Source organism: Asterias rubens, chromosome 17 (assembly GCF_902459465.1).
Source record: "Asterias rubens chromosome 17, eAstRub1.3, whole genome shotgun sequence".
NCBI classification, from domain to species: Eukaryota; Metazoa; Echinodermata; class Asteroidea; order Forcipulatida; family Asteriidae; genus Asterias; species Asterias rubens.
In genome coordinates, this window is record NC_047078.1 from 12,755,932 (window position 1) to 12,781,503 (window position 25,572).

General features: G+C 38.0%; 1 protein-coding gene across 1 annotated transcript in view; it reads left to right on the forward strand.

The window, feature by feature from the left end:
* Nucleotides 1-25,572, forward strand: part of LOC117301515 (dynein heavy chain 8, axonemal-like) — a 142,916-nt gene that overhangs the window by 11,758 nt on the left and 105,586 nt on the right. Inside the window, exons 12-17 of the mRNA XM_033785541.1 lie at nucleotides 19,794-19,887; nucleotides 20,213-20,332; nucleotides 20,480-20,615; nucleotides 21,289-21,476; nucleotides 22,208-22,405; nucleotides 22,985-23,104. Coding sequence (XP_033641432.1) covers nucleotides 19,794-19,887; nucleotides 20,213-20,332; nucleotides 20,480-20,615; nucleotides 21,289-21,476; nucleotides 22,208-22,405; nucleotides 22,985-23,104 — 856 coding nt within the window. The remainder of the gene's footprint in view (nucleotides 1-19,793; nucleotides 19,888-20,212; nucleotides 20,333-20,479; nucleotides 20,616-21,288; nucleotides 21,477-22,207; nucleotides 22,406-22,984; nucleotides 23,105-25,572) is intronic.

Sequence of the window (25,572 nt, forward strand, 5' to 3'; positions counted from 1 at the left end):
GGCTTGATTTTTCACCCCCAAAACGCCAGAAAGCTCAGAGCTCCAGGTGGCTTTGCCCCCTGGACCACCATCGGGGCTTCGCCCCTGGACCCCACCAGGGGCCGTAAGGCCGGCCCCTGGACCCCACCCAATAAATTGGTTCGAGCCCCCCCCAAAAAAACATAATCCTGGGTGTGCCGTTGTTTTGGCAGTCAAGGCAGAGAGCCAATCTTTGATGGCTCTTTAAGCATTGAAATGTTTGTCAAAATGTGTGGTCCTTGATACTAAAAATGAATTACAGAACATCATTTGAGGAAATAGGTCAGGTGGGTTTTTGGACGTTCACAGCCAAAAATCATTGAGTAGAATACATTTAAACTTTGTTTGTCTGTATCATAGGAAATATATGGTGGGTGGTACATTTAGTTGAGAAATATTTGTTGGAATTAAAATACAAAATTCTGGCTAAAATTTGAACTGATATCAATAATGGATCTTGCAAACAATGTATTTTTTTTAACTTCCCAAGATTAACAGACTTATGAGTAGTATCAAATTTTCAAATTTCAAATGCCCCAGGCGCCCCCCCCCCCCCCACCCTGACCCCCTTAGTTACGCCACTGATTGCATGTCCATATAATGAATGTCTGTACCATTAAAGATGGGTGTAAAGACCCATGATTAACCAATGCATGGTTGTGGGCCTTATTGAGGTCTTACTCATGATTAACCAATGCATGGTTGTGGGCCTTATTGAGGTCTTACTCATGATTAACCAATGCATGGTTGTGGGCCTTATTGAGGTCTTACTCATGATTAACCAATGCATGGTTGTGGGCCTTATTGAGGTCTTACTCATGATTAACCAATGCATGGTTGTGGGCCTTATTGAGGTCTTCACTGATGATTAACCAATGCATGGTTGTGGGCCTTATTGAGGTCTTACTCATGATTAACCAATGCATGGTTGTGAGCCTTATTGAGGTCTTACTCATGATTAACCAATGCATGGTTGTGGGCCTTATTGAGGTCTTACTCATGATTAACCAATGCATGGTTGTGGGCCTTATTGAGGTCTTACTCATGATTAACCAATGCATGGTTGTGAGCCTTATTGAGGTCTTCACTGATGATTAACCAATGCATGGTTGTGGGCCTTATTGAGGTCTTACTCATGATTAACCAATGCATGGTTGTGGGCCTTATTGAGGTCTTACTCATGATTAACCAATGCATGGTTGTGGGCCTTATTGAGGTCTTCACTGATGATTAACCAATGCATGGTTGTGGGCCTTATTGAGGTCTTACTCATGATTAACCAATGCATGGTTGTGGGCCTTATTGAGGTCTTACTCATGATTAACCAATGCATGGTTGTGAGCCTTATTGAGGTCTTCACTGATGATTAACCAATGCATGGTTGTGGGCCTTATTGAGGTCTTCACTGATGATTAACCAATGCATGGTTGTGGGCCTTATTGAGGTCTTCACTGATGATTAACCAATGCATGGTTGTGGGCCTTATTGAGGTCTTACTCATGATTAACCAATGCATGGTTTGGGCCTTATTGAGGTCTTACTCATGATTAACCAATGCATGGTTGTGAGCCTTATTGAGGTCTTACTCATGATTAACCAATGCATGGTTGTGGGCCTTATTGAGGTCTTACTCATGATTAACCAATGCATGGTTGTGGGCCTTATTGAGGTCTTACTCATGATTAACCAATGCATGGTTGTGAGCCTTATTGAGGTCTTCACTGATGATTAACCAATGCATGGTTGTGGGCCTTATTGAGGTCTTCACTGATGATTAACCAATGCATGGTTGTGGGCCTTATTGAGGTCTTACTCATGATTAACCAATGCATGGTTGTGGGCCTTATTGAGGTCTTACTCATGATTAACCAATGCATGGTTGTGGGCCTTATTGAGGTCTTACTTATGATTAACCAATGCATGGTTGTGGGCCTTATTGAGGTCTTACTCATGATTAACCAATGCATGGTTGTGAGCCTTATTGAGGTCATACTCATGATTAACCAATGCATGGTTGTGGGCCTTATTGAGGTCTTACTCATGATTAACCAATGCATGGTTGTGGGCCTTATTGAGGTCTTACTCATGATTAACCAATGCATGGTTGTGGGCCTTATTGAGGTCTTACTCATGATTAACCAATGCATGGTTGTGGGCCTTATTGAGGTCTTACTCATGATTAACCAATGCATGGTTGTGGGCCTTAATTATTGAGGTCTTACTCATGATTAACCAATGCATGGTTGTGGGCCTTATTGAGGTCTTACTCATGATTAACCAATGCATGGTTGTGGGCCTTATTGAGGTCTTACTCATGATTAACCAATGCATGGTTGTGGGCCTTATTGAGGTCTTACTCATGATTAACCAATGCATGGTTGTGGGCCTTATTGAGGTCTTACTCATGATTAACCAATGCATGGTTGTGGGCCTTATTGAGGTCTTACTCATGATTAACCAATGCATGGTTGTGGGCCTTATTGAGGTCTTACTCATGATTAACCAATGCATGGTTGTGGGCCTTATTGAGGTCTTACTCATGATTAACCAATGCATGGTTGTGGGCCTTATTGAGGTCTTACTCATGATTAACCAATGCATGGTTGTGGGCCTTATTGAGGTCTTCACCGATGATTAACCAATGCATGGTTGTGAGCCTTATTGAGGTCTTACTCATGATTAACCAATGCATGGTTGTGGGCCTTATTGAGGTCTTACTCATGATTAACCAATGCATGGTTGTGGGCCTTATTGAGGTCTTACTCATGATTAACCAATGCGTGGTTGTGGGCCTTATTGAGGTCTTACTCATGATTAACCAATGCATGGTTGTGGGCCTTATTGAGGTCTTACTCATGATTAACCAATGCATGGTTGTGGGCCTTATTGAGGTCTTCACTGATGATTAACCAATGCATGGTTGTGAGCCTTATTGAGGTCTTACTCATGATTAACCAATGCATGGTTGTGGGCCTTATTGAGGTCTTCACTGATGATTAACCAATGCATGGTTGTGGGCCTTATTGAGGTCTTACTCATGATTAACCAATGCATGGTTGTGGGCCTTATTGAGGTCTTACTCATGATTAACCAATGCATGGTTGTGGGCCTTATTGAGGTCTTCACTGATGATTAACCAATGCATGGTTGTGGGCCTTATTGAGGTCTTCACTGATGATTAACCAATGCATGGTTGTGGGCCTTATTGAGGTCTTACTCATGATGAACCAATGCATGGTTGTGGGCCTTATTGAGGTCTTACTCATGATTAACCAATGCATGGTTGTGAGCCTTATTGAGGTCTTCTGAACCTTTTTACGCAATCAAATTTGCAACTTTCCATAATGAAAATAACCATGACAACAGCTATAAAGGTTTTCATGATGAAGGTAAATTTGAAAAGTTGTCAGATGTATGAGTAACCTTTACTTGGTGTTGATCTTTAACTGAGTATCAGTTATAAATACAGCCTTACTCGTCTGGTGAAGTATCAAGCACGCACTGAGGCCACAGCGATTAACCACTTTGTCGATGTTTACAAGCAATTAAGTATAGTGCAGCCTGTCCAATTAAGATATTGCATTATTTATGGGTTTGCATAAATTGCGGTATTAAGGTTTTTTTATAAATTGCTTTTAATTTTGTCCATTGTATATTGTAATTGCTCATCAGAGAGCATCAAACAGCATATTGGGTATAAAGGTCATATTGCATTAGCTAATTGCACATTAATAATAATAATAATAATAATAATAAGACTTGTAATGCGCACATATCCACCCTGCTGGGTGCAAGGCGCAGTAAAACCAAAAACAAAACAAAAAAACAAAACACAACACAAAGAAAAACAGAAACAACAAAATTAATCATTGAAAACCTGTGACATAAGATCAGTTTTGAGAAGAGACTTGAATTTTGCGGTACAAACACAAGATCAAAGAAATATAGTGGGGAGCCTTGCCATTAAGAGCTTTGTGGACAATGAGCATCAGCTTGAAGATGATTCGTTGAGAGATAGGGAGCCAGTGTAGATGTTTCAGAATGGGGGTGATAGAACAGGATTTTCTAGACAGTGTCACAATGCGGGCAGCAGTATTTTGGAGCCGTTGAAGTCGGGAAATCTGGTTGTTAGGAAGACTGTAGAGAAGAGCATTGCCGTTGTCAAGACGAGAAGTAACAAATGCGTGAATCCCTAAATAATTCATAATGCATAATGGTAGTTGAAAGTCTTAATTTGTAATGATTGTCTTAGGCTAAGTAGTCTGATGTGTTAAACCTATGCCACTATGTAGACATACTTGTACATCTTGTGGGTGACTTGAGATTTCAAATCTTCTCTTATTTTCTAGTTCTACCTGTACTATGTCAAGCCCTTTGTAAATCTTCTCTAGGAGCTCTATTGTATGCCATGTCTATTGACCCAATTCACCTGATATTATCTTCAGAATCTTGGATGCACCATTTTGGTGGTCAATGACACTGTGCATTATTCAGTGAAGTGTGCATTTTAGGTTACGCGGCGTTTACACAAAAACTTATTGACTACCAAAATGGTGAGCATGGCACAGTCAACGCATGTGATGTGCGTGCAAGGGGTTAATATTGAATGTCTGTATGAACGTAATACTTACCATTCAGTTAACTTCTCCATACACGCTTCGTTGTGTGGTGTTCAGTTTACAGGACTTGAGAGTGTGGTGTTCAGTTTACAGGTTTTGAGAGTGTGGTGTTCAGTTTACAGGACTTGAGAGTGTGGTGTTCAGTTTACAGGACTTGAGAGTGTGGTGTTCAGTTTACAGGACTTGAGAGTGTGGTGTTCAGTTTACAGGACTTGAGAGTGTGGTGTTCAGTTTACAGGACTTGAGAGTGTGGTGTTCAGGTTACGGGACTTGAGAGTGTGGTGTTCAGTTTACAGGACTTGAGAGTGTGGTGTTCAGTTTACAGGACTTGAGAGTGTGGTGTTCAGTTTACATGAATTCAGAGTGTGGCGTTCAGTTTACAGGACTTGAGAGTGTGGTGTTCAGTTTACATGACTTGAGAGTGTGATGTTCAGTTTACAGGACTTCAGAGTGTGGTGTTCAGTTTACAGGACTTCAGAGTGTGGTGTTCAGTTTACAGGACTTGAGAGTGTGGTGTTCAGTTTACAGGACTTGAGAGTGTGGCGTTCAGTTCACATGACTTGAGAGTGTGGTGTTCAGTTTACAGGACTTGAGGGTGTGGTGTTCAGTTTACATGACTTGAGAGTGTGGTGTTCAGTTTACATGACTTGAGAGTGTGGCGTTCAGTTCACATGACTTGAGAGTGTGGCGTTCAGTTCACATGACTTGAGAGTGTGGTGTTCAGTTTACAGGACTTGAGGGTGTGGTGTTCAGTTTACATGACTTGAGAGTGTGGTGTTCAGTTTACATGACTTGAGAGTGTGGCGTTCAGTTCACATGACTTGAGAGTGTGGTGTTCAGTTTACATGACTTGAGAGTGTGGTGTTCAGTTTACATGACTTCAGAGTGTGGTGTTCAGTTTACATGACTTCAGAGTGTGGTGTTCAGTTTACAGGACTTCAGAGTGTGGTGTTCCGTTTACAGGACTTCAGAGTGTGGTTTTCATTAAGAGCAGTTTTTCATGGAGTATTGGCCATCTTTCCAGGGTCCCCATTGACACCTTGTTCTGATTCCACTGGACTCGATGGTAGCATTGGCCATTAAGATGTGCTTAAAAAACAGTTGTTAAAGCCATTGGACCCTTTCCGTGCAGAAAACAAAAAAAAAGTTCACAGATTTACAAATAACTAACAGGGTTTACAGAAGGTAGTGGTGAAAGACTTCTCTTAAAAAATTATTCCATGAAATGCTTTACTTTTTGAGAAAACAGTAAAACAATATCAATTCTCGATATCGAGAATTACGGATTTATTTTAAACACATGTCATGACACCGCGAAACGTGCGGATACAAGGGTGGGTTTTCCCGTTATTTTCTCCCGACTCTGACGTCTGATTGAGCCTAAATTTTCACAGGTTTGTTATTTGATATAGAAGTTGTGATACACGAAGTGTGGGCCTTGGACAATACTGTTTACCGAAAGGGTCCAATGGCTTTAAACCACCTTACACCTTAATGACGCTGTACACCTGTACACAGCTTGCAGCACTCGAGCGATCATTGTCCTGTCGTTGGTGCTATAAAAGGACTATGGCCATTATGATGAGCCTTTGCTGAGCTGTCTGCATCATAGGAACCACCATGGAGAGTATCACCTGATACAGCAAACCCATCATAACTGGCCCAAGATGTGTTTTTGTCCCAGTCAGTGATAAATGCCATTGTCTTGACTCAGAAAGTCACCTACATATGATGTTATTACCCAGCCAGAACTTAGTGGAGAGATTACCAAACCCATATACACATATGACTCTGTTGCAGGCAGTCTGAGTAAAGTCATTGTTCAAAGGTTTTATTGGTTCAACAATTGTAAAATATAGGAATGGTATTCATTGTAAAAGTTTTGATTACTTTGAGTCTGAAACCTCACTGATTATAATGTTTTTGGGGGTTGAACAAAGAATTGACTAGAGTGGGATTCAAACCAACAACCTCCGGATTAACGTGCCGGAGGTCGTTGGTTTGAATCCCACTCTAGTCAATTCTTTGGTCAACCCCAAAAAACATTTCAAAATTTACCCAGTCAGTTTCCCTTGTGGTTTATATTGATATCTGATTATAATGTTAATATAAACATGTTAATACCGGATGAGAAGTTGATGTTTGGTTGGAGTTTTAGAATGAATCTCAATTCAGGACTTGGAGCATCCTTCATTATCAGCGTGTACATCTTCATTGTTGTGTCCAAACTCAGAACCTAGACATGACATTGAAGACCAGGGGCTGATTTCACAAAGATCTAAGATTGATCGTAACTGCAAATCAATCCTAGTTGCTAAGTAATGTGTGATGTCACAATGCAAATCACTATGGTGATACTGAAAATTTGTCTTACAATGAATTTTATTGCTTTGTGAAATCGGCCCCTGAGTCTGAGTCATTGGTTTGCAGTGAAAACAAAACAAGATTCCAATCAACAAAACTTGATCACATTTCAATACTTCCTGTCTGTGGTTTATTTCAGTGTTAACAAACAATCATGTTGAAATTAATTTAACCCTCCTACTCTTGGTGATATATTATCCAGTGAGATATGATTCAACTGCAAAGATTGTGTATTGTGGCACAGCTGAGCAAAGACCTAACTGTGTACGTTTGTACTGTATACTTTCATTACATAGTATCATCATGGGATCATATTGCTGTTTATCTATCATTCATAAATTTGTCAGACAGTTTCGCTCTTCCTAATAATGGAGAGCGCATCACAAAGGAGTGTTTAAACGGTTGATAAAGACCAGCTAAAGCTGTTTATAATCGGTTGTTTTTCGGATACGTTTAGATGCATACTACACGCACGAATGCATATCCAAAAACTGTCTCAGTCATAAAAATGCAACACGTACAAAGCTCAAGTACGTCGGGAAAACCGATAAGTTTTACAGAGTTTCTTACTTTATTACGCCTTTAAACCAAAAAGGCATTTATGAATGGGAATAAAAGAGTATTGACTCGTTCTTAAACTGCCGTTTAAAACCTTGCAGGGTCGTTACCGTGCAATAAAGGCCAGAGCCTTACGACGCTGCCGACTTTAAGCGGCAGTTTAAGAACTCGTCACAACCCTTTTATTACCTTATTCAAAACCAAAGTGGATTATACTGAATGGTCTAACAGTAGGAAGGTTAACATTGTAATCAGTTCTAATTATATCCATGATACTTCAATTGGTCTTGACATAAAATGCAAATTAACTTACATTTTCATGCATCAAATATAATTTTTAATATCAAATAAAGTCTTTGAGTTATTTTTGTTTTATGTATTTGTTCGGGCACAGCGCAAATCTTTCAAATGAAAAAAGAAATTGACTTATTTGTCGTTTTTGCAGAGCAAACTCAATAGTAGAATAAACAATTTTATGACTAACTTTCATGTTTTGAAAACTATGTTGTAATATATTAATCTTTCGTAAACATAAATAATTACAAAGCCAATGACATGGTTTAATTAATTTAAGTTGATCATGTATTCCTTCAGAACCAACTTTTACAAGCTTAAATCTAAGTATACCATTCTTTAGTTGTCTAAAAAATACTTGGCGATGAGTTGCTTTCAATCAATTGTGGTGAATCTATAATGTGTTATTAAAATGGAAATGTCTTAGGTAAGCTTGGGCGGTTCCAGAAATTTGGGGCTTGGTTCCGGTTCCGAAAAAAAGCTCGGTTCTGAGACATACCCGGTTCCAATTCAATATAAAACATAAGCCGCCCATCCCGAGCTCACACACACACAATTGAGCCGATCTGTTTTAACTGAAAATAACCAAGTTAATCAGACATCGGTCCCGAGCTCACACACACACAATTGGAGCCGATCTATTTTTAACGAAAATACCAGAATACCCACCCCAAGTCAATCAGACATCGTGCCACCGAGCACCTATTCTCCCTGCATTTAAACAAGTCTTTGATTTAGCCGGCAGTACGTCCGTTGTGTAGCAGTACGTCCGTAGTGCAGTATGTCCGTAGTGCAGTACGTATGTAGTGCAGTACGTCCGTAGTGCATGCAGTGTGTCGTCTCTGTACATACAAGTACATGCCTGTACATGCATACAGTACTGTGTGTTTTGTGCATGGGGCAAGCTTCTATGAATATGGATATATCGGCAGCCAATCACAACGTGCTGTCTATTTGGACTTTGGACTCTGTACATGTACATGTATATGCATGATTGGAGGGGGCTGTGCACTGTGTATGCAGCCACACGTGATAGTTGATACTCATGTCGGCTTGAAGCCTTTGCACACTGTATCTGCGGTCACCGCTTTCAACATCAAGCCTCAATTTCTAGAGCCGGTTCGTCGCAGGATCGGCTCCACAGAGCCTTTTATAGTTGGGACTCGGACTTTTAAAATCGGAACCGACAAAAGCGGGTACCCGGTTCCACAGAAGAGTGGAACCGCCGGTCTGGTTTTCAATTTGGAACCGGGTAGAACCGGGTAACCGAAGGAACCGCCCAAGCTTAGTCTTAGGGGTTGTAGCACTTTTTGACTGAAAGTACAACAGATGTGAACTTTTTTATAAAAGCTATTAACATTTATCTATACAATTATTACTTTCACTGACTTTCAGCCATTTTTTAACAATCCCTGACTGATTGCAACCAACAAAAAGTCATATCATATCACCATGTACAGATTCCCATTTGTACACCTGGATGAAGAGAAGCAATTCATGTGTGTCGAAGATGGTTCAATAATAATAGCCATACAAAGCACTTTTACTTCAGTGGTTAAGCTTCAACCTTATTACTACAAATCAATCAACTTTGACAAAGTATTCACATAGATGGCAATAATCAATGTTTGTTGACGGTGAAATTGAACAGCATCCAGAAGCTTGTTCTAGCTTGTAATGGCATATTATCTCATGATTGACAGTGAAGCATTTTAGTAATGTCTGTAGATTATTCAAACTGCACAAAACTCAAAGCTTCTTTTTTCCATCTTACACATGTTACATGAACATCCATTCAGATTTATGATAAAATTAAATCTTCTAACTATTAAAACACAATATTAATTTTTTTTTTAAGAAAAGAAAATGGTATCCCCAATGACATTGTTAAATGTTTTCTTGCCTAAAACCTCCATGTGTTTAAATAATTATCCAAACACCATTCTGTTGTAATCCTCATCCGTAGTTACAAGTAACACACTACACATCCTTTAAAATATTATTGCTAAACGCTAAAATCATCAAAATAAATTTCAGATTGTAAAACTTTTAAGTATTCTAATTAAGAGTAATGATCATCAAAAAAACTTGTAAAATTGAAAAGAGAAACTAAAACTTGAACAAAAGCTGAAAATACTGATATATTTTAGTCTACGTTTAGTTTGTTTTTAAATTGTTGTAATAAGTAACACAAAGTCCATAGTAATCTGAAAAGATAACTAACAAGAAACAAAAACACATTGATCAGAATTAAAAATGAAATAAAAAATGTTCCAGTTATTAGCCAACTATTCATCCAGATTAATCAGTACTAATTTAAAACCTCAATGAATCAACTTTAGATCATTAAATTTCATACCTGTTTGTTTACTAAATATTTAATTGATTTTGGGCTTGATTTTATCATTGTTGGTCAGTTTCCCTTGTGGTTTTAAAACTTTACATATTGATATACATTGTAGATCTTTAATTTACTAAAAACGAATTGATTTTTTACAACAAAGCAGCTCAAAAAGTAACAAGCAATACATACAAATATTGTTTGGTTTTACCCACACACCAATGTGTGTTAAACACTATACTTGTACTTTCAAGATTCCTTAAAAAAAAAACCTACATATTACTCGAGTAGGATTTGAACCCACGACCTCTGTCGTTCTAGAGCAGGTGTCTTATCAGCCATTCCGTGGTATTTGCGCTTCATAGTAAAAAAATTAAAATGGTTATCGTTGAAGTTTTTACATTTATTTTGAAACAAGAACACCTAGTGCTTCTTCTTCTAAAAAGACTTTATAAAAATATTCTTTATTGTTTTTGCGACAGCCTTGGGAGTAAAGGGTAAAAAGTGTACACAAAAGTCTGAACAATCCTTGAAATTCAGGTTTTGAAAAAAAAATCATGAAACAATAGATGTTCAGATTTAATCATTATGTATAAACAACAAAGAGTCATTAGTAAGGACAGCCAAAATTAAATATGCCTTTTTGAACTATTAACTTTTGAAAAATGGGAGTTAATTTTTACCCTCGTTTTACTGTCACGCGAGTCACAAAAAAAATGGTTATAGTATTTTTTCTATTATAGACCCTCAACATTTTTTTTCTTCTCTCTCATAATAGTGGTCTTTTCAAAGGGTCTTTCAAGAATTAATTAGTTTTTTTTACCTAGGCCTTCTACCTAAACAAAAAAAACACCCTCGAGTTTGTCACGCGAGTCACGGCTAATGCACTTAATGCACATGGTTAGCAAAAGCTACCAAAGTATCGTGGGGATGATGTCTATGGAATGTTACCAAAGCACCCCCAGCCCACTGGAACATACTACTATGCCCCTGAATTTATAAATTTTTGTTAGAACAATGAATTATAACAGTGTACAATTGTAACCTGGCACACTGTCAGCAGATCATGTTGAACTACATACACTGCATACTGCACTGTACAATACGCTCACATCTGCATAATTTACCTGCATTATTTAAATAATACAAGGAATGATAAACTTAAAACAAGAACAAACAAAAATATTTGATGAAACTGGGTATTTTAAGTTAGATTTGGAGGGAGGCATCAATAAAGAAATTACTTATCAGATTTACATGTACTCAGCCTCACACAGTCTAATGCCATTAGAACTTGACACCAAAATTTGTGGTTTCCTAACCACTCTGCCAAGCGTAGTGAGAAAAAAGTCCTTTACCCAATCACAAAACAATATAATAATTTCGAGTAAGGGTTCTCTCTATGGGTTTGAGTGGTTCTGAAAAGAACAGGTGGTTTAACAACTCAACGTTTCGACCAGACAGTGTTGTTAAACCGCCAATTCTTTTCAGAACCACCCCAACATTACCATGTTTAAGTCAAAGCCTGTTCAGATTATTTTTCCTTTAAATGTTGCTTCAGGTGTTTCTTCCTTTTATGAAAAGATTCAATTTCAAGTTCTGAGTGTTCTGAATAAAATAAAATGTTCTTGTTATGCAGTATCCTGTTTAGTTATTGTATATTTTCTCACTTGTCACGCGAGTCACAAACTTCTGTCACGCGAGTCACGTTGCATTTAACAAATTTTCAATTTTTTAAAAACTTTTTATTTTGTACTTTTTATATTATAATATAGTGCTTCTCTTGTACTTAAAAAAAAAGTGATCTGGAACTAAAAAGTTCCTCTGAGTTCTCACGACTGGGCAATGGCATACAGGGATGCAACACCTTTCATTTTTTGGCAGTCACGCGAGTCACATTTTTGGAACTCCTATAAAAACATGATACCTACACAATTTGTTTTCCTTTTTTATTTTTTGTTGTAGGGCTCTTCACTAAGTTTATATAAATTGAGTTACATGAGAGCCATGTGTTATATTTTGGAGTATAGATCTTTCAAAAGTTGAAAAACCAGTGAGATTGTCACGCGAGTCACAATGGAATGGCTGTTATGAGACAAAACCACAGAGATTGCCGATAGCAAGAGGCGTTTTGAATCATTTTTTGGGGCAGTGGGTACCGCAACAATTTCATTAAAAAATTTACTTGAGTAGGATTTGAACCCACGACCTCTGCCGTTCTAGAGCAGGTGTCTTATGAGACAAAACCACAGAGATAGCAAGAGGCGTTTTGAATCATTTTTTGGGGCAGTGGGTACCGCAACAATTTCATTTTAAAAAAATTTGCAGGAATCAGGAAAGTTAACTTTGCTTAACTTGCATAAAACAACAGAATAATCTTTATCCCTCATGCAAAATTTAAATCTACTAAGTACACACAAATATCATTCATATCAGTTTCCAACCATTGGTCACTAAGTGCATTCTTGCTTGTTTTTTTTTATAACAATATCAAAACCTCAATCTTGTAATCCCATTCAAGTATTTGATTTTCTCTTTCTGCAATGTTACATCTCATAGATTTGATCAGTGTACAAGATATTATTGATATTTACAACTAAACCCTGCAGCAAATACCTCTTTGCAATTTCCAAACGGTATGTCGTGTTAAATCACATCTTGCGTAAAACTGTCCATTTGTTTTGATTTTAAAACAAAACAAAACCTTTTTTTTTCAAATTCATCCAACAAGTTTTTCAAAGCTGCATCAAAATATACAAGTGCAGTGGCATTCCTGTACACATTTTATCCAGTAAAGGGGGTATGATTTCGCTGAACATTTTTGTGCAGTAAAGTAGTATTTGTGCAGTAAAGTAGTATTTAACTTCATGTTTTGTGCACACTGAATGCCAATGAGTTGCAAACAATGATTTTTGAGTGGCCGGCCTACATGTAACTGACACTCTTTGCATAACATTTTGCTACTTTGTAGACATACGTCTTTAGGGTGACTTTAGGGTGACTTATTTTCATGTTGTACTTTTTCAAGCAGTGTGTAAATCCTCTCCAGGAGCTCCATTGTATTCCATGTCCATATAATGAATGTCTGTACCATTCAGGTGGTTAGACATTCAATTCTACAATTTAAATTCTCAATACCCACTTCGTTTTAGAGTATGGTGTTCTGTTTACAGGACTTCTCGTATTTTCATCGAGCAGTTCTTCAAGGAATAGTCACCAGTTTTCCAGTGTATCCATTCTAAACCTTGAGCAGGACCCACTTGACTCTGATTGTAGTAGTATTTACCGTTCAGATGAGAAGTAATACAGCCACCAAACCACCATGCTCCTTTATTATGTTGTGCACAGTGAGAACTCCAACTATCATTGTCCTGATCCTTGGTACTGAAGGGCATGCCATTATGATACCCCATTGAATCACCTGCTGAGCTGTCTCTATCATAGGAATCAACATGGAGAGTGTACTTATCACCTGATACAGCAAACTCATCATAACTGGCCCAAGCTGTGTTTCCGTCCCAATCAGCCATATCTACCCTTAATTGCCATTGTCCTGACCCAGTAAGGTAACGTAGGATGTCATTACCAAGCCAGAACTCAGTAGAGAGATCACCAAACCCAGATTGGTATACATTCCATTTACGGTAAAAGTCAACTGAGCCATCTTGTCTCCTCTGGAACTCGATCCAGCCTCCTCCATCTGTCTCCATATCACAGTAGACCTTCACTCCTTCAGTCTGACAGGCAGGGTAGATGGTGTAGATGCCTCTATTATGGCTACCATTCTGGTATAACTTCAGACAACTACTAAACTGTTCAGAGTCTGGTGCTGAAAGTGAAGGAGTTTCCAAGTTGTCATCATAGTAGGCAACTCCTTGCAGCTCAATGAAGTCATCAGGGCTTTGAGAATGAGTAGCATTGCTCAACTGGCAAACATGGCTACATGTGTAGTAGTTGAATGATGCACAGTGTGGATCCATAGAGCAGTCTCGCCCACAGATCACAGGAGATGATACAGTCTTCCATGTAAATACATGATTCACCAATGCATGGTTGTGGGCCTTATTGAGGTCTTCACTGAACCTTTTTGTGCAATCACATCTGCAACTTTCCACAATGTAAACAACCATGACAACAGCTATAAAGGTTTTCATGATGAAGGTAAATTTGAAAAGTTGTCAGATGTAATAAAGTTATCTTTACTTGGTGTTGATCTTTAACTGAGTATCAGTTCAGCCTTACTCGTCTGGTGAAGTATCAAGCATGCACTGAGGCCACAGCGAGGACCGCACTTCATTTAAAGCATTTATTAACCACTTTGTTGATGTTTACAAGCAATTAAGTATAGTGCAGTCTGTCCAATTAAGGTTGTGCATTATGTAGGGGTTTGCATAAATTGCGGTATGAAGGTATTGTATAAGTTGCTTTTAATGTTTACCATAAGTAATAGTCTGAGGTAATTAACGAGTGAAGGCAATTATATTTGAAGCAGCTAATTGCACATGGTTTCTAGCATCCCTAAATAATGCATACATAGTTGAAGGTCTCAATGTGTAAAGATTGTCTTAGGCTTAGGCCAAACAAAATAAATGTTGTATTTGCGATAACCCGACCGACCTCAATTTTTTTGCGGACAAATTGCCGACCTCAAAATTTTTTTCTATATAATTTGTGAGTTGTTAAAATTTAAAATGAGAATTTTAACATGTTGCCTCACTTTAAAACTTTTTATCACGACTTCAGCCCTGATACCTCACGATTTTTTTTTATATTCAACGATGTCCATGTTCGCAAATAAGCCAAAAAGTCCCGATGTCTGTGTAAAATTCACGCAAAGAAGTAGCACCCAATTTCACGCACATAAATGCACACCAGCAGATTTCAAGCCCGCTAGTCGTTGTTCTTTGCGTGCGCAAAACCAAATACAAGAACTATTGAACGCTAGAGGGCGTTTCGGAACAATGTGATAGCGTGAGATTAAACGCCCTCTATTGGTAAAATTAGCGAACCAGCAACACACGCTTGAGACAACGACTTGGCGTGTCTGCACATGCTCCCCCACGATGCATGCATAATAGTACATGTTACGTACATCATGTACAGCATAGTTGTTGCACACCACATGATATATGTTTCATTCTGTCAACATTGTGTCAAAAATGGAGCAGTTATGTGGGAATGTTAGCGTCTCTACGAACAACTACACAACGTGCATGACCAATAGTAGCCGTACGAACAAAAATATTATTTTATTGTGTATTGTAAGGTTTGTTATTTATTTTGTGGATTTTGTTGAGTTAGATGAATGCTTTCTTTATCTGTGGGTTAGTTGTTAGTGCATATCATTGGGTTGGGTATATGAGGCAATTGATTGAAGTGGAAAAATTGGAAGAACTATTTTTAACTGGCATCTCGGACTTGTGTTTTTTTACAAATTGCTGTCGCGCCCTTTGCAACTTTTAATGATTGCCTTGATGCCCTTTGAAATTTTTGAAAATTGCCTTGGTGCCCTAAATTTTTACAAAAAGTCAAGGCAAAACTGCCTTGCACCTTAAAAGCTGAAGTATCAGGGCTGATAATGCATTTTTGTGAAAAACATGGCAATATCAAAACTTGTTTCAAAATATTAACAAATATCTCGAAATTCAAGAACTTAACAAATAAAAAAAAATAAAAATAAAAATTATTTTCCTACCTACCTACCTGGATTTTTTTCAGGCTGTTACTGTAAACACAACATTTATTTTGTTTGGCCTTACTGGTCTGATGTGTTAAACCTATGCCACTGTGTAGACATACCTGTTAATCTAAAAGTAACTATTTTGTTACTTACAGTCTTTTCCTTAATAACATTTTAAATCTGTTTATGATTGTTCGTAGTAAAAAAAATAAAAAATCAGTGACATCTAGGAATTACAAGGTCATTTGAAATGTGTTACATACATGTAACAATGACAGACATACATGTATGGCCTGGAAAGTAAAGAAAGAATTTCAAAACAATTACAACATATTGTGTTAGTAACTTTCTTGACTCTTAAAGGAACAATACAGAATTGGTAAGAAACAAAAATCGTGATTTACATAAAACAGCCTCTAAAATATTTCTGTCTGAAATCTTATTTTTGATGAGAAATAAAAAATCTTATTTTGCCTTTGCCTCAGTGAGCGTTTTATTCATTTTTGTTTTGGCATCGATGCAATGCAAAATTTGTAATCGGTTTTTCACTATTCTCTCGTGACCCAGATGGCCGATCGATCTCGAACTTCTACAGGTTTGTCAGTTTATACACTGCCAGCAACCTTTTTGCTAGCAAAACTAATTCTGTAATGTTCCTTTAAAGATTGTTAGCAATAAATCTGAGATGTTGCTGCAGGTATTTAGGCAATCAAAATGGGAAATAAGTCACGTATGACAATGGACAGACACTTTTGTGACAAAATTCGTAGACATTTGTTGAAAAAAAGTTGGTTCCTTAAATAGCCAGGGAAGAAAATGTCTAAATTTTGGCTGGTAACTATCCCTATTAAAGGGTCTGTAGAGTTTGCATATGGACAACATTGGCCAATATAGTTATTTTTGTGCAACTAACTATCAAATGATAACCAAAATGTCTGTCCTTGTTACATACTTATAAATCTTGAAGACTTATATCCTTCTAATAATAATGAAAACTTATAAAGTGCACAAAATCCACAGAAGTGCTCATGGCGCTAAAATACAAACAATAGCATTAAATTAATATACAATAACAAACAAAAATAAAATGTAAACCTAAGTTGAGAGAAATCTAGAACATGTGGTAAAGAATACAATAATACATGCAATATTTAAGAAAACATCCTAAAAGGTAACAAAAAATAACCATAATTAAACCATTGAATCAAATGTCTGTTTGAAAAGATGTGTTTTTAGTTGTTTTTTAAATTGGGTCAAAGAAACGGATGATTTTAAAACTAGTGCAGGCAATTTGTTCCATAGACGAGGGGCAGCATGTGAGAAAGATCGGTCTCCCCATGAATGTTTGGAAATGGGCTCAATAAGGAGGCTAGAATTATAAGACCGGAGTTTTCGAGGAGGATTGTATGAGTTGAGAAGATCATCAATATAAGCAGGGGCATTGTTGGTGAGCGATTTATACATGAAAAGCAAAAGTTTATACTTAATCCTACTGCTTACCGGTAACCAGTGTAATTCTTTTAACTTTTTAGTTAAGGTAATAGCACGAGCAGCAAAGTTTTGAATACGTTGAAGACGTTCAATTTGAGTGAATTGCACATATCCAGTCTAGAAACTAGAAGTTCTAAACTTGAGGTCTCGAAATCAAATTCGTGGAAAATTACTTCTTTCTCGAAAACTATGGCACTTCAGAGGGAGCCATTTCTCACAATGTTTTATACCATCAACCTCTCCCTATTACTCGTCACCAAGAAAGGTTTTACGCTAATAATTATTTTGAGTAATTACCAATAGTGTCCACTGCCTTTAAGTTTACAATCTTCCATTCATAAATACCTCAGACAGTTTCGCTATTCCTATTGGTATTTTATTCCCTTATTTAAACAGATGATTTAGCAGGACTCTGTTGCTTGCTGGATACAGGTTTGATTTGACTCGTTGTTGACAATCACTCCGACAGTGATGTATCAAGCAAGTCAGGAACAACTGTTTTTGGACCCCCTCAGTTAAATACTAAAAAAGTCATTATGGCTAAGACAAAAGAAATATTTTTGGAGCAATAACTCCAAGAGGACAAGGCATATCAACTCCAAAGTTGCTTTTCGACTGGTGTTGAGATCCCCCAGACGCCTATTGTTTTGGACCCCCTCAGTTAAATATTATGGTCATTTTGGTTAAAACAAAAGAAATATTGTCTGAGCAAACAACTCAAGAATGAGATTATTCTCAGCGGGGCATTTGTGTTTGTCAACACTACACCATTCTTGTTTCTCTCTTTTCTGAGCGCTATCGAGGGTTTGATTTTCGGAGGGGTGTACCTGGGAGGGCACTCAGAATTTTGGGGAGGCCCCCCCCCCTGTCTGTGCCTCTTCAAGTAAAATTATCATATCTTTAAGATTTATAGAAAGGAGGTTTTTAAAACTGTATAAAATATATCTAGTAATATTCCTTTGCAATACTTGTTGGATGATAAGAATAAGTTTACCATAACGATCAGACCAGAAGGTGTCCCTTTTATTATAATAAGCTGCAGTATCGAATAAAAAAAATATAATACGTGAATAAGCCACCTTGAATATTAGCCATATCATCAGAAAGTGCCCTTTTGCATGTCATCTTTATAAAAGACGGGGTTTACAGGTCTGAAGATACTCGGAGGCCATGATTTTCGTTACCTTTAAAGTCACCTGGAAATAGAATTCTTTTTTTCTTCAAACAGTAGAGTATATGTTTCTGAACAATAAAATAATTTTTTGAGTAATTGTTTTTAATGATTTATTTGTTAAAAAAAAATAATAAAGTTGTGTAGGGGGTGACTCCGCCTACCCCTTTTGTGACTTCAATCGAGGCAGACTTTGCCTCGATCGAACATCGAACACACATACGTGCAAGTACATTCAAGTCCTAGTCGACCAGGTGTAATGCTTGCTGCTGGATGCAGCATTCAACTAAAGATGGGGTCAGTTTGCAAAGTGGTCCGGTCCGACGTCTTTTCCAGCGCTGTGCAGCAAACACTTCGAGCCGTCGTGCTTCGAGAATCTGACATGAAGAGAAAAGTTCTTTTCTAAAACATGACGCCATCCTAACAATTTTTCCAGCTAGTGCGGAAGTCGAAGAAGGTACCTGAAAGACATAACGAACCTAAAAAAGCATTTGCCTAACGTGAAAAAAAATCAGGTATTGCTTCAACTTTGGCGGCACTATCTCGTGTTTGCACTGCATGCGATTCATCGCGCCTCGATTGACGTCACGAACAGCGCCCTCTCGGGTCGGGCTTATTTTCAAATTTGTAAATAACATGGAAACTTATTATTTTAAACCTTAGTTAATTGTTTATTCATATTCCACTCATCAAAACACATATTTTAGTGACAAAAGCTTTATTTTGACAAAATACCACTTCCAGGTGACTTTAATCTTGCTCTTGTTGCACAGTCAAGATTTCCCTATAGACTTGATAGAAATGACCTTGCAAAATGGCAAGCCTTCCCAGAAATCCACGTGTGGGTTTTAAACTGCAGTGGGCCAGTCAAAACTCTTCCCTTGTAAAATGAGCTCCTAATCTTCAATTCTGACCTTGGTGTTTTTTGGAGTGTGTGGACACAAAATATGACCTGTTTGAAGTAGCCTTTAAAACTGAAGGCTGCCTTTAGGTTTCGTCCTGTATGGCAATCAAGGATTTAGGACACATCAGGTTTTCATACCAAAGCTTGCCCCGAACCAGAAGACATCACAACTATTGATGTAGTTTGAATTTGTTTAACATTTTTTATGTTTCAAACTACAAGTAAATGCCTAACTTGTGACTATGCAAGTCATTTGTACACTCGAATGTAACTCACGAATGTCGCACTTGAGATACAATGGTAAAAATAAAACCAATGTCACTATAAACAGATTGATTATCTTTTTAATACAGATTTGAGCGTCTTAACATCCCTCAACTGAACATTGAAGATAAGTATACAGCTATTCTACAGCATTATGGCACAGAACTCGAAGGTATCAAGAAGGTAAAAATTTGTACTCTCAAAGTGTTCGTATTGTTTGAAGCTCTGCTCGTCTGCTCCTGAAGACGAGCGGAGTATACTGTCGAAAAGTCAAGACCAAACTGCCTCTTTTCAGAACCAACACTCACTCATAAGAGATTTACACGTGGTTGTACCTGCCTGATTTAAAGTTCCTTTTTATCTCAAAATGTTGACTGTATATTGGGGCAAAACTATTGTTGGAACAGTAAGCACGCTTGCAGGGGTGACTTTATTTGTGGTTGACCTTGCTAGTGTTTGAGATGACTGACTTCCAATATTAATGAAGATGTGTCTTGATATGTTACAGCTGTACATGAAGCATAAGGATGATCCACCAATCCCTAGAGATATGCCTCCTGTAGCTGGGAAGATCTCTTGGGCAAGACAGCTTTTCAGACGTATACAAGAACCAATGGAAATATTCAAGGTAACACCATCTAAATTTAATATCAAATAAACACAGTACTACATCTGTGAAGTGTTACAATTACCTCAGTAATTCTTCAACTAATCTGAAGGCATTTTTTATAAGAACCAGTATAGAAGGGTAAGAATAATTGTTTTTGTTTTTTAGAATATCCATGGCTTGTTGAAAACTCCAGATGCACGTAAGGTAATACGTAACTACAATCGTATGGCTGCTGTACTAATTGAGTTTGAGATACTGTACCACAGAGCATGGATGAAACAGGTTGATGCAGTCAAGTCAGGTAAAACAAGGCAGTTCCATAATCATTGGTATAATCTGATTTGTTGTACTTATTTGGTCAGTTTTATTTCATCATTTTTGTTTAATTCATTTTATCACTCACAGATAAAATACATTATCCGTTGGACACACACAACTGTTGTGGTGCCTCCTTGGCTAGTTTTGTCATGTTAGGTGGACTTGCTTAACCCTGTCCAGTTGTTCTTTTTATGACCACATCTTTTCCAGGTTTTTACCTGGGTAACCCCATATTATTGACAAATTTACCCAGTCAGTTTCCCTTGTGATTTATAACTTGGAATATTCATTTTATGGCCTGACGTTTCGACCCTAGTACAGTCTTTCTCATAGTCTTTCTTTTAGCCTTGAGAAAAACTCGGCTAGGGTCGAAATGTCAGGCCATTCGGAGGTATTTTTTTGCAGCAATATAATAATGAACACATTTTGTATATGTAGCACACAACAGAAATGTTTCTCAGATACTTGTAGGTTGAGAGAAGCTTTTTACTGTTTTAATTGTTGGGTTTGGAAAGGGTACCAGCAGTGGCAGAACCCTGCTATTGATTGCTGTGTGATACCCTATCATAAGTCATGGTTGTCGACAAAATGAAGATTTGATTCCTTGGTAGATATAGGTGCTAGTATTAATGTTTTTTTGTGTTTTTTTTCCGCAGGCCTACAAGCAACCCTGCTCATCCGTCATCCAGAAACGAAGCAACTCCTTGTCAACTTTGACCCATTGCTATACCAGGTTATGCGTGAATCTGAGTGCATGCGTAAACATGATTTGGAGATACCAGAGGCTGCTCATATTATATGCCTAGGACAGGAGCAACTCAAGGAAAACTATAATACGCTCAAGGTAAACTACATCTACTACCATCATATTACACCCAAGCAGATCCTTGTCATTTGATTGGAGGATTGTCGGTCACGTGATAGCAAATATAAGTACTATTGCACGCTAACGACGTCACTCACCGTGCATTTTTTGTTCCATCCGATAAGTACTATTGCAATTGGTGTGTAAAACAACACTGCATGCGCGTGTCTTTGGTAATGTAGCAGCAGTGTTAATGCAAGGCACACTCTAAATTCGGCGTCTGCGAGTCTTAAAACATAGTCACTGTTGAATCCAACAGGTCGACCCAAAATACATGGTGTAATTTCACAAATAAAAGTAGTAGGCCTAAGCTTTATTGGAGCATTCCATTTTTCAACTCATGAACATATTCGCACCATTGAACTCATAAACATTCATTATTTGTATATTATTGTAGTATTTGTGTCCTCTTTAAGTATTATAAGAAATGATGAAGCATTTATAAGTGGAGTACAAATTGTCAAACCTGTCGGGGAAGGGAAGTTTGAATTACAGTCTTCATCAGAATTCCTGTATTAAAAAATAAACATTTTTTTTTACTTTGAACTGATGAATTCGTATTTCACTTGGCTTTAATGTTTTATTGTTCAAATTATACAAATAATGTAGCAGTTCATCTTCAATTTTAGTTGAGACTTTTTCATAAAGTGAGTAGTGTAACTTGACATAATGATATCTTGACATAATGTAATTTTTGTTGCACTTTTTAGTTATTGCTTGACGAGAATGCTGCAGTAAGAGATAAGATCCCAGTGATTTTCCAGCCTTTGATGATGGCTCATACGAGGAAGGTAGACCTAGCTATTATACCAGGTCTTACTCTGCTTTGCTGGACATCACTCAACCTACAGAATTACTTCAGGAGTATTAGATCTGCCACGCGAGATCTGGACCTCATCATTAAGGAGGTATGTACGGGGAGAATCTTTAAAGTTTCCCCCAGTGCAATGATTAAACTTTACACGAAGGCAACGATGCAGAGTGGCGGCACCACACCTTCTGTACAAAGAGATCTAATCCCGCTTGTTAATCGGCTGTCCAGCTGGAGGTCTCCCATCTTTTTCCACTGGTCAGACAGGGGCATTGTCAGGGTATTCTTTTGTTACTCTGCGGTTTTGCGGGTTGTTCGGTCTCCTTCTCTTCCTTCCTCCATGCTTCAATAAAAACACTGTTTGGCAGTCACGCAGCACCAGCCATCAAAAATACAAACCAAAACCCCAGTTCATTTGACAGTTCTCCATACAAGATGAACAACATGCACAGTGTGTGCATACAGAAAAGAAAACAAATTGTTTTGGGAGCTTTTTCATTTGCTAGTTCACATAGCTACTCTTTATACTCTCACATGACCATTCAAATTTCAGTATCTCTCCGAAGTATCGATTAATTTAAGTTAAAACTTTTCAAAAGTTAACTTAATAAAACAAATTCAATGCAGGTACCTTTTTAGACAGGTCTGAATTTCTTTCGGTGTTAATTGCATACAGGTGAATGACATCCGAGAGGCCAGGATTGACTCCCTCTTAGATGAGATAGGTGATACAATGCTGTGTGATCTACCTAGTGATAAACCATGGAATGTAGACCAGTTCACCACTAAAACACAGGTATTTACAAAGTGCATCACTTTAACTGTTGAAAACCATTCACTTCTTTATACATTTTTTCATTAAGCAAAAATACTAGCTAAGAATCTACAATCCCGGCCATATCTCGTTGGGCCCCCCTGCCCCCTTTCAATGTTGGTTCCAATTGCTGATTGTGTTCTGAGTTGTGTTCTGAGTTACAGTCAACATTGAGCGGGGGGCGGGGGACAAATGTTTTGAATGTGAATGGGAAGTGCACAGGGAATCGTTGTATACAACGTTAGGAAAGGGTGGCCTAAGCATTTTGGCCGGGATTGTAGAAGCAACGGAATGAAGACAACTTATCGTTTGACGGTTTACTTTATGACTTTTATTACAACTTGTTGAACGTCATAGAAAATAATTTGTATTCATTTTATATTTATAATTTGGAGTCTGTTATGATAGTGCTGTGCCGTGGCCAAGACCAGACTCGAGTTCTGGTTTTTGTGATCAGCGGAAAATCATCAGCCTCAAATCACAAAGATATGGGTAAATTTGTCTATATGTGTTTTGGTTTTTATTTCAATCTTGTTGGAAATATGTTTTCGTTGGTAAATCCTGTAAATATTTTTCCGTAGACAAAAGCAGAAAGCAACTAAATGAATTTCGCGGAATGTAACCCCCAACCCCCCCCCCTCTAAAATTTGACAAATCCAAGAGGCAATGTGAATGATATTTATCAGTATAACTTGTTAAATTTTGTAGTACATACTTGATATTCATAACAGTTTTTCACAGTGTTTCTCTACTCTAAGCTGCATTTAGAATAATTGTTTAGTTCTTAGCACAAACATCAACTTCACACACTGTCTCATGCTTCCCTTTTTACATACCTATGGATACTACATTATTGACTTCAAGGTTCATCTATTTTCAACAGTATCAAAAGAAAAAAACGACTGTCACTCAACGGAGATAAGAACAAAGAACACAACATTTTAGAAGTAGAGCTTGTTGACAATATTCCCTAAAGACATGAGTTTACATTGATACAGAGAATACACACTAAGTGAACCAAGGAGGTCCACGGTTGATTTGATCCTCTAAGGAAGAATATGTAATCAGTGTTCTCCACACACGTAAATTGGGAGGGCGGGCCGCCCTCATAAAATTTAGGCCGCCCTGCCAAAGAATTGGCCGCCCTGCTAAAATTATTGGCCGCCCTGCCCAAAAAAGGACAAAGAGACTATTTTTAGAGTGCATTTAATAAGATCAAACGAGTACCTGACAAGCCAGAGCCAACTTCAAAATTATAGCATCAGAAATGCGATCGTAAACAAACGTTAATACACGATGTACATGTACACATGGTCAACATGGTTCGTATTTATATGCAGAGTGCATCAACCAACCATGCACACACACCATGCACACACACCTCGCACACCGTCGACGATGGGATTGGAATACCCACTACATGTATAGTGCATGAACAGTCCTCACGCTGTAATTGGCCATTGATAGTCTCCAACACAATACGCACATTCACAAACTGAGAAAGAGTTACCTCACAGTGCCGCACGCATGTACAGAATGGTACAATGTACAGCCTCGAAGCATGTTCAAACATGTCGACTTTCGCCCATTGAGGGCGTGCGCAATGCGGGGCAAAATTCATTGATAAATAAATTGTTCGGTGCGTTACCGATCGTTGAATCTCGATTATTTTATTACAAACGAAGTTCTTAACGACGGAACCGCTAATCGCTAATTCATGGAAATGGTTTTGGATGGAAAAAGTATTATTTAGGGCCATAATTTGGGGATAATATTGTCAAAAAAAGTTGGTTTTTTTTCTTTCTTTTTTCATTTTTAAAATTGCACACGAAGACCGTCCGATCATGGTCCGATCACCCGCTTTTAAAATCCGACGTGCGGCATGCCGATCATCCCTTTGAGGTTATTGGCGCGGCGCACAAAGCAAAATGTATAACAAATTGTAGTTTTGATTTAGTTTTTAAAAATAATAAGGTTGTTCCAACTGAAATGGATGCCCATCAATAGGATAGGTAGCGTCGTCGTAATACATTATTTTAAGAAAATGTTTTTTTCAAGCATTTGTTGATTTCACGTCCGCTGACGTCATATCAAAATGAGCGCCATTTTGATTACGTCATACTGACGGGCGCCATTTTGATTACGTCATGCCGCCCTCCTAAAAAAAAAGTCTGTGGAGATTACTGGTAATAATAGTGGTCAATGCAAAAGCACGTACTCCAAAAACAAATAGTAGAATGTATGTATGCAATGGATCAAACTTCCAAAATGGCAGAAAAGGTAAACACATTGTGCGGAAATGGTGTAGGCTCCCATCAGGCGTAGGTGTGGTCTGCGTCTTGCAAGGGGTTACAAAAACATCATGTAGGATTACGTAGGTGTGGTCTGCGTCTTGCAAGGGGTTACAAAAACATCATGTATGATTACGTAGGTGTGGTCTGCGTCTTGCA